The following is a 14888-nucleotide window of genomic DNA, read 5'->3' as shown; positions in this document are numbered from 1 at the left end:
GTGAAAATATGTTGTTCTTCAACTGTGGTCAGAAAAATGGAATGCTTCCACACAGAGTTTTTAACACTACAATGGAAAGGTATTGTGTGACAGTTCTGTCTTTCCTCCTCAGTGGATTTTCTCTAGAAATAATAATAATAATAATAATAATAATAATAATAATAATAATAATAATAATAACAACAACAACAACAACAACAACAACAACAACAACAAACATCTGACTGTGCAATGATCAGTAGTAGTAGTAGTAGTAGTAGTAGTAGTAGTAGTAGTAGTAGTAATATGTGCCTTTGGTGCAATCCCAGAACAACCGGAGTACCACTTGCCATTGGTCAATTGCAAAAGGTGGCCTTACTGGGAAAAGCTTCCATCCTGCGATGATATCTGTAACACCATCAAACATCTAGATCTGTCTGTCCCAGGCCCTTGGTAAGGACTCGCTAGGTAGACAAAAATGCCAAACCCAGCCTGAACATCTGGCTGACTGTGGGATGATCTAATAGTAATAATAGTAATAGTAATAATAACATATACAAATAAAAAAATATTGGTGGGGAAATAGGATAGTTAAAAATGAGGGCACAAGAATATCTGGATCTTCATAAAAACGTTGTAAATGTGGCAGGACAATAATGCAATAAAAGCTTTACCTGAACTAGGTTGATGAGCAATTCTAAGAAATGATTTAGTTTCCAGTTATGAATGTATTTTTGAAGGTAAGTGACAAAATCACATTGTCCTATTTTGAAAGGGAAGAACAGGTATTTATATTGTTTAATTCTCTTTACTGCTATTTATTATATTTAGATAAAAGCATTTAATGTATCTGGAGATCAGAAGGCTGTAGATTGCATCCATATTACAGAAACAGACTGAATCCTGTATGGGTACTTCCCTCTTGTTTCTCTTTTGCACTTATGCCTGCATACCAAAGACTCCTTCCTCTCAAGGGTTACCATTTCTTTAGAACTTCCAGGTGGAAATGATCAGAAGATTCTGTTCTGAGGCTGGATGCTATTCCTTATGCAGAAAGATATTCTAAGAGTCTACAAACCAGAATGAACATTTGGTGTCTTCATGGACACGGTTGTTAAGTTTTCTTAAAAATGATTTATAAAAGTTCTTCCAGGATGCTTTTTCAAATCTGAATTTACTACTTAAAATTCTGGAATTATCTGGTCAACGTCCTTCCTCATATGATCCTGGGATCAGGCAAGGTCAGTTAGAAGCTTCTAACTGTTAATTTTGATAACTAACTATGGAGTATATGTCTTTATATGAGAAGTATCAAATTATTTTTGTCTGTAAAGTGTACTGCTATTTTCTACTCCTAATTCAACCACAGCTTGAATTTTATTTCCCTATTGAAGGAAATTGAAGACAAGCTAATGTAATGCAGTAAACAAAAGATAGAGGTAGTATAATTGAAAAATATTGCTCTGTGTTGATAATCCAAGTTGAAAATAAAATTCATGCCTACAATTAAATACTTCCCTTTTTTATTCTCCCAACCAGAGAATTTGCTAAGCACATTTGATTTGTGCTTAGATTGTAAGCTGCCCTGAGTCTTCGGAGAAGGGCGGGATATAAATGGGATTAAAATAAATAAATAAATAAATAAATAATTTCAATTGGCATGAGTAGAAATGGAGGACACAAAACCGAAAACAGTATTTTGCAAATGGTATTTGTTAACAAGCTGTCACTAGGGAGTGCTAAAGGTGATCCTGTCCATTTGTCTTTGAGTAATTTAGATATCTACACTATGCATTTATGGATAATAAGGAGTGATTGCCTCAGTCATGTCTACTTACCTCTACATTGTGAAAATAAATGTAGTGAATTGTTTGCCTTATACGTAATGTGTGAAGCATGCTTCACAACATTTATTGCTTGAATAATCAATACTTAGTTCTGTCTGGATGATATTTGGCAAGTCAGTACTTATTAAGGAACTTAAATTATTATTAACTTTGAAACAAAGCTTTTGCTCCAGCAGTGGGCCCTCATTGTAATCTACTGTAGGTATCATGCCTAATAAAGAAACATATCTTGTTCCTAAACCTTCCTCTTTGGTTATCTCTGCAAATCCCTACCCATCTGTTGCTCTGTTTCCTTCTCTGATCAGGTGACAAATTTATGACGATAGTTGCATTCAGTGTTCTTTCTCTGCCTGCCCTTGTGCTAGGCCAGGATGTGAAGAATTCGGCCAATGATTTTAGTGCTTTCTTGGCATGCTGAAAATGCAAGCCCTGTCTCAACTTTTTGCTTGTTAGCTTAAAGTGTTTTATTTGATTGATTTCTATGGCTGTTCATCTCACATACTTTACTTGGGGTAGCTAATGATAATAAAAAGTAAATTAAAAAAATACATATGCAAAAAATTAAAACACAAAGCAGCCTGGAAAAACATCACAAAATAGTCATTAACAATTAAAACAGCCATAATGTTAATTCTTTCACCATAATTGGGTCACGTCCAACGTTGCACTAATAGACTTCCATTCATGTGGTGAACGTCTTATGTCTTAGTGAGGCTTCCAGATAGGCTCCACACACTGCCCCAGTTCCCTGAAAGAGATTTCAGGGGGTTGCAAAGATTCTGTTTCTATCACATTACATCCTCTTCTGAAGATTATAACTGAGTACAACTCATTGTCCCCAAAGCGGGAATCTTCTCATGATAGTCATATGAACCAAGAACATGACCAGTGAATGAATAAGCCAACCTTCATCTCGAAAAGCGCATATTAATTTGGAATCTATATAAATACTTTTCTGCAGTGAATGTGTATAGTCCAGTCTGTGTTTGAGGGAAGACTTGCTGCCGGGAACGACTTCCCATCGCCCAGTGCGCTCATACAGAGAGGGCCTCCTCAGGGTGCCGTCTGCTAGACAATGTCGGCTGGCGACCCCCAGGGGGAGGGCCTTCTCTGTGGGAGCGCCAGCCCTGTGGAACCAACTCCCCCTTGAGCTCCAGATGGCCCCAGAACTCCGGTCCTTTCACCGCGGCCTTAAAACATTTCTTTTTCATCAGGCTGACCTGGACTGATGACAGGGTTTTTTAAAATGTTTTTTTTTAATTTTTACTTGTTTAGTTTAACTTATTTATTGGGGCTGTTTATTTAATTTCTTTTAACTTTTGTATTGTTGTTTTTATTGTTGTTAGCCGCCCTGAGTCCTTCAGGAGATAGGGTAGCATATAAGTCCCAAAAATAAATAAATAAATAAACTTGTTATGCTGACCTTAAGGCTAATGATAAAATGGGTCTTGGAGGGTTGAGAGCAGGATATCTGAATGTTATTTTGTGCCTTTAATATTTGTTGGTTTTGTGGGGAAACAGTAATGTTTGTGTATGCCTACATAGTGCCTTTGTACCAAGCTATTGAGAATTAAGCAATTATAACCATTATGCAGAATGTCATTGTCAAAAATGTAAAAATCAACCAGTCTTTTGTTTTGCTAAGTTGCTTGGGGAACACATTTGTTCGAATTCCTGTCTCAGTTAAAAAAAAAAGAGTTTTTTTCCCCTCCCAAAACTGCAGTGAAAAATACTGTGGATATAGTTCATGAACCTGCTTTATATTCCAGGCTGGGATATTTTTTTCAGCAACAGCCCAAGTGCTGCTGTTAGCATTTAAAAAAAAAACTAAGCTTGATATGAAACAGTCCTTATGGCATCTCATTTCTGCTACTGATAGCCTTTTTTTAAAAAGTCTACACTAATGGGTCCTGTTCCACTTGATGCAAACTTCATTGCTGAGGTTGGCCATATTTAGAGTGTTAGACAGAAATAGATCCTTATCAGAATCAAGAGTTTGCTTTTAAAAGCCCTCTTGTGATCCAGATAGCTGTTGCAATTATATTAACCATCAGCTGCTTTGTGCTACTGTACCCATTGTTAATGGATTTTAAATCCATTTTGCAAACATTCGTATTAATTTTCAGCTGTTCCTAAAAAAACAGAAGTATAAGCTTTGATTTGAGAGGCTTTCCGATAATGCAGTTCATGTGCAACAATGGTTTAGCAGAGCATCCTTACTTGTTTCTTTTCTTTTCTTTTCTTTTGTGACATAAAATCTGCATTAATGAATTAATTGGAAAATGTTGAAGAGATTAGTGCTGACTTAGAGAACATCCAGAGTGTCTAATCCAAAGCTGAAGAAAAGGTTTATGCGTGGTGTAAAAGCTATCTCCTCGTATGAGGGCTCAATCAATCAGTCAATCAGTTTATTACAGCCATATTTATTTTATTTTATTTTATTATTGGGACTTATATGCCGCCCTATCTCCCGAAGGACTCAGGGCGGCTAACAACAGTAACATATAATAAATACAGAAGTTAAGATAAAAAATTAAAATTAAAGGCCTCTGTACAATAAATTAAAATTAAAATAAATTAAAAGTTAGAGTTAAAAATTAAAAACATAATTAAAATCCCTGTCAGTCCAGGTCAGCCAGGTGGAAAAGGAGTGTTTTGAGGCCGCGGCGAAAGGACCGGAGATCTTGGGCCATGCGAAGCTCATGGGGGAGCTGGTTCCAAAGGGCTGGCGCTCCCACAGAGAAGGCCCTCCCCCTGGGGGTTGCCAGCCGACATTGTTTAGCCGATGGTACCCTGAGGAGGCCTTCTCTGTGTGAGCGTACTGGGCGATGGGAATTTGTTCCTGGCAGCATATGGCCAGAAACAATAAAATATCCAATTGTAGGTTACTTAAATACCTACATATATATAAAAATGCACTGAGCACGATCTAATGATGAATAAGAACACTCAGTGATTTTCAATAGCTTACTAATATGTCACCAACATTCCCTTTTTCAGGGAAAGTTTGTTGAAATGATGGTCAGTCTTTCATTCTGAAACAGACTAATTCATAATTAGCCAGCTTCATGTGTTGATTGGTTGTATTGTAATGGTAAAAATGCATCTCTGTATATAAGCAGAGGGGAGAAATAAATGTCATTAGCTACCTTTCCTAGAGGAATATCTGTACATTTTAATGGATGGGTCCTAAATGCGAGACATATTGCAAGGCCACTTGTTCTCCTCTTTCTGGTACTTTCCTCCCTTTTCTGCTTTGCTCAGTGAAAAGCAGTTGACAAACAGGAAATTACTTTTAACAGTGGGCTAAACCCTTAACTTGAGGAAAAGTTGGCAGGTGGCAGCACGTAAGTGTTCATGGGAAATCTTGAAAAACCTAAGCAAGGTTGGGATGTAGATGGGATATCATGAAGAACTGAAATCTCAGCACTGTGAAGTATGAGAATTTGAAAAACAAATACCCTGAAAAGTGGGCATGGCAAATCACTGCCATATTACTACCAAGAAAACAACATTTATTTGTCGTTGCCACTAGGGCAAAGGTCCCCAATCTTTTGGGCACCAGGGACCGGTTATGTGGAGAGAGATTTTTCCGTGGACTGGAGGGGGCGTGGTTTTCTGTGCTGCCTGCATCCTGTGGATGGAGCTTTCCTTGTTTGTGCGGACCGGTTGCTGGCATGCCATGGCCTGGTACTGGTCCAAAACCGGGGGTTGGGGACCCCTGCACTAGGGGACTTGCTGATTTACTTGAAGATATTTTTTACAAAGAACTCAAGTAGTCCATTCTACTACAAAGAATTCTCTTGGTTTAATCATTTGGCTTTTAAGAAGTTTATTTTTATTCTATTGTAAAAAAAAATAAAATGATCACATGTACTTCAGCACTAATTGATCAATTGCTTGTGCTCAGATTACTAAGAAAGTCTTCTCTATAGATTTGATGGAGAATTCCTAAATATAATGGCTATTTAAGAAATACTGTAAATAATCCAGAAGACAGGATCAGAGTTTTAGAGTCCTGGACTGTATGTTGCTAGAGGAAATAACGAGCTCTTTGGTGCATTTTATGCTCTCTGCAGTACCTGCTGTTGGAAGCGTTCCATGTGCGAGAAGTTAAATAGCTTCTTACTCAAAAACACGATATTTGAAGTAATGTAAAATAAAGCTTTTCTGACTAGTTGCTTTGCTATTAAAACGGTATGGAAAATAGACAACCAGAATTAAAAGAAAATATTATCAGAATCGTATTCAGTGACAAAAACAGCATAAAAATGTTATGAAGAGTCAGGGGATTGAGTTTGTGATTTATACTATGGTTTGCGCTACTACAGCAAAAGTTTTCAGTATTGTATAAATGTAGTACCGCATATACCATAGCTACATAGAAACTTGGGGTATTGCATTATGATATGTAAACTGCGTAAGTACATTTTCAAGGCTTGATCACGTAGCCTTCTCCCGTCCAGCTAAAAGGAAAATGACTAACTTTTCTACTTTATTGTTTATTTATTTATATTTATATGGTTATCATCTCAACATCATGACTCTGGGTGGCTACAAGGAATTAAACATCACAATTAGATTCAGAATAGAGCTGGAAGGGACCTTGGAGGTCTTCTAGTCCATCCCCCTGCTCAAGCAGGAGGCCCTATACCATTTCAGACAAGTGGCTGTCCAGTCTCTTCTTAAAAAAACTCAAGTGATGTAGCACCCACAATGTCTGAAAGCAAACTGTTCCACTGATTAATTATCCTCACTGTTAGTAAGTTTCCGCTTAATTCCAGGTTGCTTCTCTCCTTGATTAGTTTCCATCCATTTTTCCTTGTCTTGCCTTCTGGTGCTTTGGAAAATAAATTGAACATCACAATGTTACAACAACATCACAGTAGCACAATAAATTCTATAAGCTATATGAACATTCCACATAATTCCAGATGTGTATGAATGGGGGGAAATGAATACTTTGGCTGATGTGATACATATATTGAGGCTTCCTAGCCTACATGCAAAACCACACACCAGCATTTTGCTAAGTGAACAAACCGTCTTTGAAATAGACTGAATTGGGACAAACAACAATCACACCAGAAAAAAAAATACAAGCAAGGTGTTTTTTAAAAACAGCTTTTACTGTTCTATAGGTGGCTTTCAGAACTGCATAATCTTCATAATCTATGTAATAAAAGATTCTGCCAATGTATTCTTTGCTGTTTGCAGTATGCTCTTTGTTAACAAAGGCAGGCTCCATTTGCTAGAAGTTTTGAGTTTCCTGCATTATTTAAGTGAGATAAGTAACTATGTAACATGATGAATTCAGGAGATGATGAGAAAACAATCAGGCTTGTTATCTGACATAATCCTGCACCTTTAATTTAATTGCAAAGCTTGCCATTCTACTCTGTTCAGAACATTGCAATTAACATCTTTCTCAGATGGAATTCAGTTGCTGGTCTCAGTCAAAACAGTTTTATGTTTCAAGGAATTGACTTACACCATATTTGAATTTGCTTTTCTTTAAATTGTGCTTGCTTGGCTGCTTTTGTGAAAGAATACAGAAACCAGATAAGAGTTCATGAATAAACTGAGATTAGAAAAATCCCAAATTTGATTGGGTTGGGGTATATGTATGTGTTGAGAGAGAAAGAAAGAAAAAATATTTTCTTGTTTTTAATCATCATTGATAGGTATTACGTAGGAAGTAGGAGCTATTTTTGTGCCATAAGTTCTTCCCCTTAATAAGATTTTAATAAGATGTTGCAACACATACATGAACAAAAAGTGCAATCCTTGCATTGTGACAAAGTTAGCAAATACCTCTATATTTATTTCACTTCTGTATCAACAATGTAGCTCTGATAACTTTTAATCAAATGCAGTAGAAATTTCTACTTCATTTGAATGATCCCATGTATCTTTAAAGAGCTAAGTGATTTCATGTTCATAGTCATCTTAAATTTCATCTAAAGTCAGGCACTGTGCATTTTGTAATAAAAATTTAAACTAGGATAAAAGCATAGTTTCCTCTCTTGGCTTGTTAATTAACTAACTGACAGAACAATTAATCAGTGGAACAACCTGCCTCCAGAAGCTATGAATGCTCCAACACTGGAAGTCTTTAAGAAAAGATTGGACAGCCATTTGTCTGAAATGGTATAGGGCAAACGTATCAAACTCACGACGTCACATGATGTCACGCAACATATCGGAGCTTTTTCACCATTGCTGGCAATGGGGTGGGCGTGGTTTCCCAATGACGCATCCGGCCTGCAGGCCAGCAGTGTCGACACCCCTGGTATAGGGTTTCCTGCCTGAGCAGTGGGTTGGACTAGATGGCCTCCAAGGTCCCTTCCAACTTTATTATTGTTGTTGTTGTTGTTGTAACTAAAACCAAAACAATGCACAACAATCCCAGATTTCCGAGATTATAAAATTTGGGTTACTGTATTGGAAATTTCTGGCAGTGTGATTGCCTCTGTAGGCCATCTGCTGATAGACCAATAGGCTTCATTGTACAATTGGTTGGTTATTACATATTATCACATAATGCTATAATTTTAATACTGCAGTACAGATATTTTATTTGGGTGTGGCCCTACATTGGATACAATATTTTTTCTTCAACACAGATGAATCTGCACAAGCAATAGAACACAGCCAAACTAGAGTCTTGGACTTCAAAAGAGCTAATTTCAATAAACTTAGAGAGACCATGGGAAGAATTCCATGGATGAGAATCCTAAAGGGGAAAACAACTCAAGAAGCTTGGGAAATTTTGAAAAGTGAGATAATAAAGGCTCAGTCTAGTACAATACCAACAAAGAAGAAAAATAACAGCTCTCAAAAGAAACCAGCATGGCTGCATAAAGAACTCTCTGATAAATTGAAAGATAAAAAGGACAAGTATAAGAATTGGAAAGAGGGGCACATAACTAAGTCAGAATATCAGCAAATAGCCCGTGCCTGCAAAGATGAAGTGAGGAAAGCTAAGGCTCAAAATGAGCTAAGGCTTGCGACCAAAGTCAAAAATAACAAAAAATGCTTCTTTCAACATATAAAAAACAAGAAAAAAATTAAGGAAATGATTGGTCCATTAGTGGGGGAAAGTGGCAAGAAGGTGACAAGCAATAGGGAGAAAGCAGAACTATTTAACTCGTTTTTTGCATCTGTCTTTACACAAAGGGAAAAAACAGTCCAACCTACCAAAACCAGTGCCATAAAAAACAGAATAGAAATGCAAGTTAAGATAGGCAAAAAAATGGTAAGTGAACACCTGTCCAGCCTAGACGAGTTCAAATCACCAGGACCAGATGGATTACACCCCAAAGTTCTCAAGGAACTGGCAGACGTGATCTCAGAACCACTGAGCTATATTTTTCATAGATCCTGGAGCACTGGGGAACTACCAGAGGACTGGAAGAGAGCTGATGTAGTTCCCATCTTCAAAAAAGGGAAAAAAATAGATCCAGGAAACTACAGACCTATCAGCCTGACCTCAATACCTGGGAAGATTCTGGAAAAGATAAGCAAACAACAAATCAGCAAACACCTTGATGCAAACAAAGTCATCACTAAAAGTCAACATGGGTTTGTCAAAAACAGATCATGCCAGACAAATCTTATTACAATCTTTGACCAAGTGACAAAATTAGTGGACCAGAGGAATGCTGTAGATATAATTTACTTGGACTTCAGTAAGGCATTTGATAAAGTAGATCACAACCTACTACTTGGTAAGATAGAAAAATGTGGGTTAGATAGCATCACCACCAGATGGATTCATAGCTGGCTGACAGGCCGTACTCAGCGTGTGGTTCTCAATGGAACTGCATCTACATGGAAGGAAGTGTGTAGTGGGGTGCCCCAGGGGCTCTTCAATATCTTCATTAACGATTTGGATGAGGGGATAGATGGGGAACTCATCAAATTTGCAGACGACACCAAGATGGCAGGAATAGCCAATACTCCAGAAGATAGGCTTAAGATACAGAAGGATCTGGACAGACTCGAACACTGGGCACTATCTAACAAATGAAATTCAATGGTGAAAAAAGTAAGGTTCTACATTTAGGCAGGAAAAATCAAATGCACAGGTATAGGATAGGTGGTACCTTGCTCAATAGTAGTAACTGTGAGAGGGATCTCAGAGTCCTAGTAGACAATCACTTCAATATGAGCCAGCAGTGTGCTGCAGCTGCCAAAAAAGCCAACACAGTGCTAGGCTGCATTAACAGAGGGATAGAATCAAGATCAAGTGAAGTACTAATACCACTTTACAATGCTTTGGTAAGGCCACACCTGGAATACGGCATCCAGTTTTGGTCACCACAATGTAAAAAAGATGTTGAGACTCTAGAAAGGGTACAGAGAAGAGCAACAAAGATGATGAGGGGGCTGGAGGCTAAAACATATAGGGAACGGTTGCTGGAATTGGGTATGTGTAGTTTAACGAAGAGAAGAGTGAGGGGTGACATGATAGCAGTGTTCCAATATATTAAGGGGCTGCCACAAAGAAGAGAGAGTCAAGCTATTCTCCAAAGCACCTGAAAGCAGGACAGGAAGCAACGGATGGAAACTAGTCAAGGAGAGAAGCAATCTAGAACTAAGGAGAAACTTCCTGACAGTTAGAACAATTAACCAGTGGAACAACCTGCCTCCAGAGGTGGTGAATGCTCCAACACTGGAGGTTTTTAAGAAGAGACTGGACAGCCATTTGCCTGAAATGGTATTGTTCTGTACCCTGCAGAAAAGGCAGGGACAACCCCTTTTACAAAACGGCAAGAGGCTGGAACTAAGCCTGCCAAATTTATTAACATAAATCAGAGCAAAGAGAGCAAACACGAACCATGAAACAAGAGCTATTCAAACGGTTGCCTTCAGCAAACCAGCCCTCCCACACATTCCCCTTTTAAACAGTTCAGGGTGTGGCTTCTCTCTGCCTCCTTCCGAGGTGCCCCATTGCCTTCCTCTGTTTACTCCTGATTGACTGCCTCCTGCGTCGGGCATCCTTGAACAGGGCCAGCTGTGGGTCATCTTCATCCATGCTGTCAGGCTCACACAGCTGGGTCTGCGTCGTGACCAGATGGGAGGGGCCTTGCTGAGGGCTCTGCGGAGCCTCAATACTATCCTCAGCAAGGTCTCCAACACCCCCCTCCTCCTCCTCTGAATCGTCCGACCCAACTGCCGAACCCACAGGCTAACCTTGAATCACAACAGGTATAAGGTTTCCTGCCTGAGCAGGGGGTTGGACTAGATGACCTCCAAGGTCCCTTCCAACTTATTATTATAATCTATGCATCTTTATATATGAGTGAACATATCAAAATACAAAACATTGTATAAAGCTTTATGGCTCTTATTATAGAACTGAAGAAACTTCTTGGATGAGAAGTTAAATGTTTTTAAAGAAAAAAACCCAAGAAAGTCTAGTTCCCTTTTGGAAAAAGCACCTACGAGCTGAATGATTAAGAATCTCCATAAACATTTGGATCATATTATAGTGATAAAATTAATTTTGCAGACTTCAAAAAATTTTGGTTGTCACCTGCCCCTTTCCAAAATCCGGAAAGATAAAATAAGTAGTTGGATTAGGCAAATTAGCATGTTCATCCAAATCTTGATGGTTTTATTTTCCCATATGTTCCAGCATCTGCTATTCTTAGCAATACTTCTCAGAATATCAGTTAAGAAAGGCACTAATTGAAAATTAATTATATAAATGAAGAGATGTTATCCAGATTAAATGTAAACAAGTTGTTAGAATGTTTATGGAAAGATAATTCAGTTTTACTCAGCTTCTTCATCTCAGCAATTCCTGTATATTCTGAAAGATATTTGGTAGAATGTATTATTATTATTATATACATAACTCATTTGATTTTATTCACTTCTGTTTATCCTGACCATGAGGCCCAAAAGGGCAGTACGGCTGCATCTGGACATTGTCACCCATTTTGCACTCTCCAGGGAGCATGTGTAGTTTAAGGAATGCTATAGTTGCAAGTGACTGTTGCAATGTGAGAGGCGATGGCCTGGATAGCTGAACTGGACATCATTATGATTATTATGTGGCCTATCTATATATGTTTACTTCTCTTCTGTTGTGTTCTCACCATACACTAAATAAATAATAATATACACAACAATGTGAACTCACAGCTGCCAGTTGTTTAGCTGGTGTTGCCTTCATATACACTGAGTTCTTCCCAAGAACTTAAGATGTTGTAATGTATTAGCATATGTGTGTGTGTGTGTGTGTGTGTGTGTGTACATATTGCTCAAAAAAAATAAAGGGAACAGAAAATAAGACATCCTACTATTAAATACAGTACATTGTGTTGTTTAAGTGTTCCCTTTATTTTTATATATGGGATGCAGTGGCTCAGTGGGTTAGGACGCTGAGCTTGTCGATTAGAAGATTGGCAGTTTGGTGGGTCAAATCCCGACTGCCGCATAGCAGAGTGAGCGCCTGTTACTCGTCCCAGCTTCTGCCAACCTAGCAGTTCGAAAGCACGTAAAAATGCAAGTATAAAAATAGGAACCACTATGGTGGGAAGGTAACAGTGTTCTGTGCGCCTTTGGCGTCTAGTCATGCCAGCCACATGACCACGGAGATGTACTTGGACAAGCGCTGGCTCTTCGGCTTTGAAACGGAGATGAGCACCGGCCCCTAGAGTTGGAAACGACTAGCACGCATGTGCGGGGGAACCTTTACCTTTACTTTTTATATGTGTGTGTGTGTGTGTGTGTGTGTGTGTGTGAGAGAGAGAGAGAGAGAGAGAGAGAGAGAGAGAGAGAGAGAGAGAGAGAGAGAGAGAGAGAGAGAGAGAGAGAGAGAATGAGAATGAATCCAAGCAGTGTGACCTTTTGTAATTGACATATGGAACTATTATTATCAATGAGCAGATTTTCCAAGTGCCATTTAAAGTTTGTTGTTGTTCTTTTTGCTATGGCACCATCATAGCCTGTTTATGGACTGGGACCACCATACCATAAACTTTCAACTTTGGTTTTGAGACTTTGTGATCTTCAATTCTTTGCCTTCTATTCTTCTATCCCTTGACATTGCCACATCAGTTAGGCACACACTTTCTTCTCTTTTCAACCATTAAAGACGAGAAATCTAGTTACAGATGAGTAAATCCTCCTTGGAAATATTTGTACTTCTTGTTTGAAATGTTTGTGTAAATCAACAACAGTTAATGCTATCTTTTTCTTATATTTCCTCCACCACTTACAGAATGTGACAAACTTCGGAGAGATGGCTGCAGAAGTTCTCAATACTATTCTCAGGGTCCAACATTTTCATCTTCATCCAACACAATCTATGGAAGTTACCAAGATGATTATGAAGAAATTGAACAGAAGGTGAGACAGCAGGCTCTTGAAAAGATAATGGAAAATATTGCAGAAATTTTTATAAGTTAAATAAACGCACAAGATATATATTATGTTCCAGATTTTGAAAATGATAACTCAGCTTTTAAAATGTTCTGTTCCAAAAGCATCTTGTTTCAGTTCTGCAGAATAGTTTTATTTGCAAAAAAAAAAAATACTGTGCAAACTCTCAGGTACAAAAGCTGTGATTTAAAAACTGGCTAGGTTAGGTTTTGCTGCTTTTATGAACAAGTAAAAAGAACTATTGTTCTCTTGTAAATACCCTGACTTTGTAGTGTTCACATTGTCCCATAGAACGTACTATAAATGACAGGACCACTCCTTTATTGGCTTTCCCTTGTTTGCACTTTGATATGTACGGTGTGAACGTAATGGGATTGTCTTCTTTATTCTATTACTTGCTTGAATTATTTATGCCACAATGAATTGATAGCATCATATCTTAGTAATACCTGTCCTTTATGCAGCATTTAATTAATTAGTTCATTTGTCATGTACTCCCAAATAGGCATGACTTCTCTAAAAAAAATCTAATGAATAAAAATATATTTTCAGATGTTTCTTAAAAATAGTAAGAGGAAGCCTCCTAGAGGGAAGGAATTCTAGAGTATTGGTGTCATCATGCAATATTGTACATTATATCTATAATATATATAGAGAGAAACATATAAGACACATACAAACAACAGCAGGAAGAATTAAAGAACATTAAAAAGGTTAAAAAATATTTTCAAAGGTTGAAAAGTTTGAATTATAAGGATGTTCTTCCTATATTTATGAGGAGGCATCTCCTCTAAATTTTATTTATTTATTTATTAAATGTATTGGGTGCCCATCTTACCACAGGGTAACTCTGGGTGGCTTACAATCTGTCTGAATCTTTCACATAACTAAACAGGCTCATATACTGATACCAAATTGAAGAGTAACATCAACACTTTGTACTGACTTTGTTGAACAGTGATCAGTGATCAAAATAATGAGTCCAATGGGATACATCAGTCAGCAATATGGCTGCTACATATTGCAAATGAGGCATTTACAGCTGTTCCCAAATCAGCTTATGCAGTAAATATAATTATGCCAGTCCTGCAGTTAAAACTACTATCAGCTGAAGTTCTGGAGACTTCAGTGGGCCATGAAGGAGTCTCTAACTACAGACATCTTTTTCAGGCAGAATGAATTTTTCTCTAGGTAAAGGTAAAGGTAAAGGTTCCCCCGCACATGCGTGCTAGTCGTTTCCGACTCTAGGGGCCGGTGCTCATCTCCGTTTCATAGCCGAAGAGCCAGCGCTTGTCCGAGGACGTCTCCGTGGTCATGTGGCCGGCATGACTAGACGCCAAAGGCGCACGGAACGCTGTTACCTTCCCACCGTAGTGGTCATCCAAACTAGTTTTCATCTTGATTGATACTATATATAATCCTTGTTTAGCAACCACAATTGTGACTGGAAGCTTGGAAACCATGATTGTTCTTCTATAATCTTACTTCAGCTTCCTTTGCTTTGCTTTAAAGACCTAGGAAGGGTGTAAATGCAAGGATTGACCGAAAGTTACATTTTTCCCCCATCATAACTGAGAATGGTCATTAAATGTGAACTACCTGTGCACCCATCTTAATAGATTCTCATCTTGATTATGCTCATTCATTTCAATTAAGTGTATAACA

General features: G+C 38.1%; 1 protein-coding gene across 6 annotated transcripts in view; it reads left to right on the top strand.

Moving 5' to 3' along the window:
• The window catches only part of NHSL1 (NHS like 1), a 154737-nt gene that overhangs the window by 110547 nt on the left and 29302 nt on the right, over window positions 1-14888 (top strand). For all 6 annotated transcript variants that reach the window (XM_081340918.1, XM_081340920.1, XM_081340916.1 and 3 more), the window contains exon 3: window positions 13063-13190. In XM_081340918.1, the coding sequence (XP_081197044.1) occupies window positions 13063-13190 (128 nt within the window). The remainder of the gene's footprint in view (window positions 1-13062; window positions 13191-14888) is intronic.

Source organism: Vipera berus, assembly GCF_964194415.1.
Source record: "Vipera berus genome assembly, chromosome: 1".
In the NCBI taxonomy this organism is placed as follows: Eukaryota; Metazoa; Chordata; class Lepidosauria; order Squamata; family Viperidae; genus Vipera; species Vipera berus.
The sequence above is the reverse complement of the archived record's forward strand: the minus strand, read 5'-3'. Positions and strand labels throughout refer to the sequence as shown.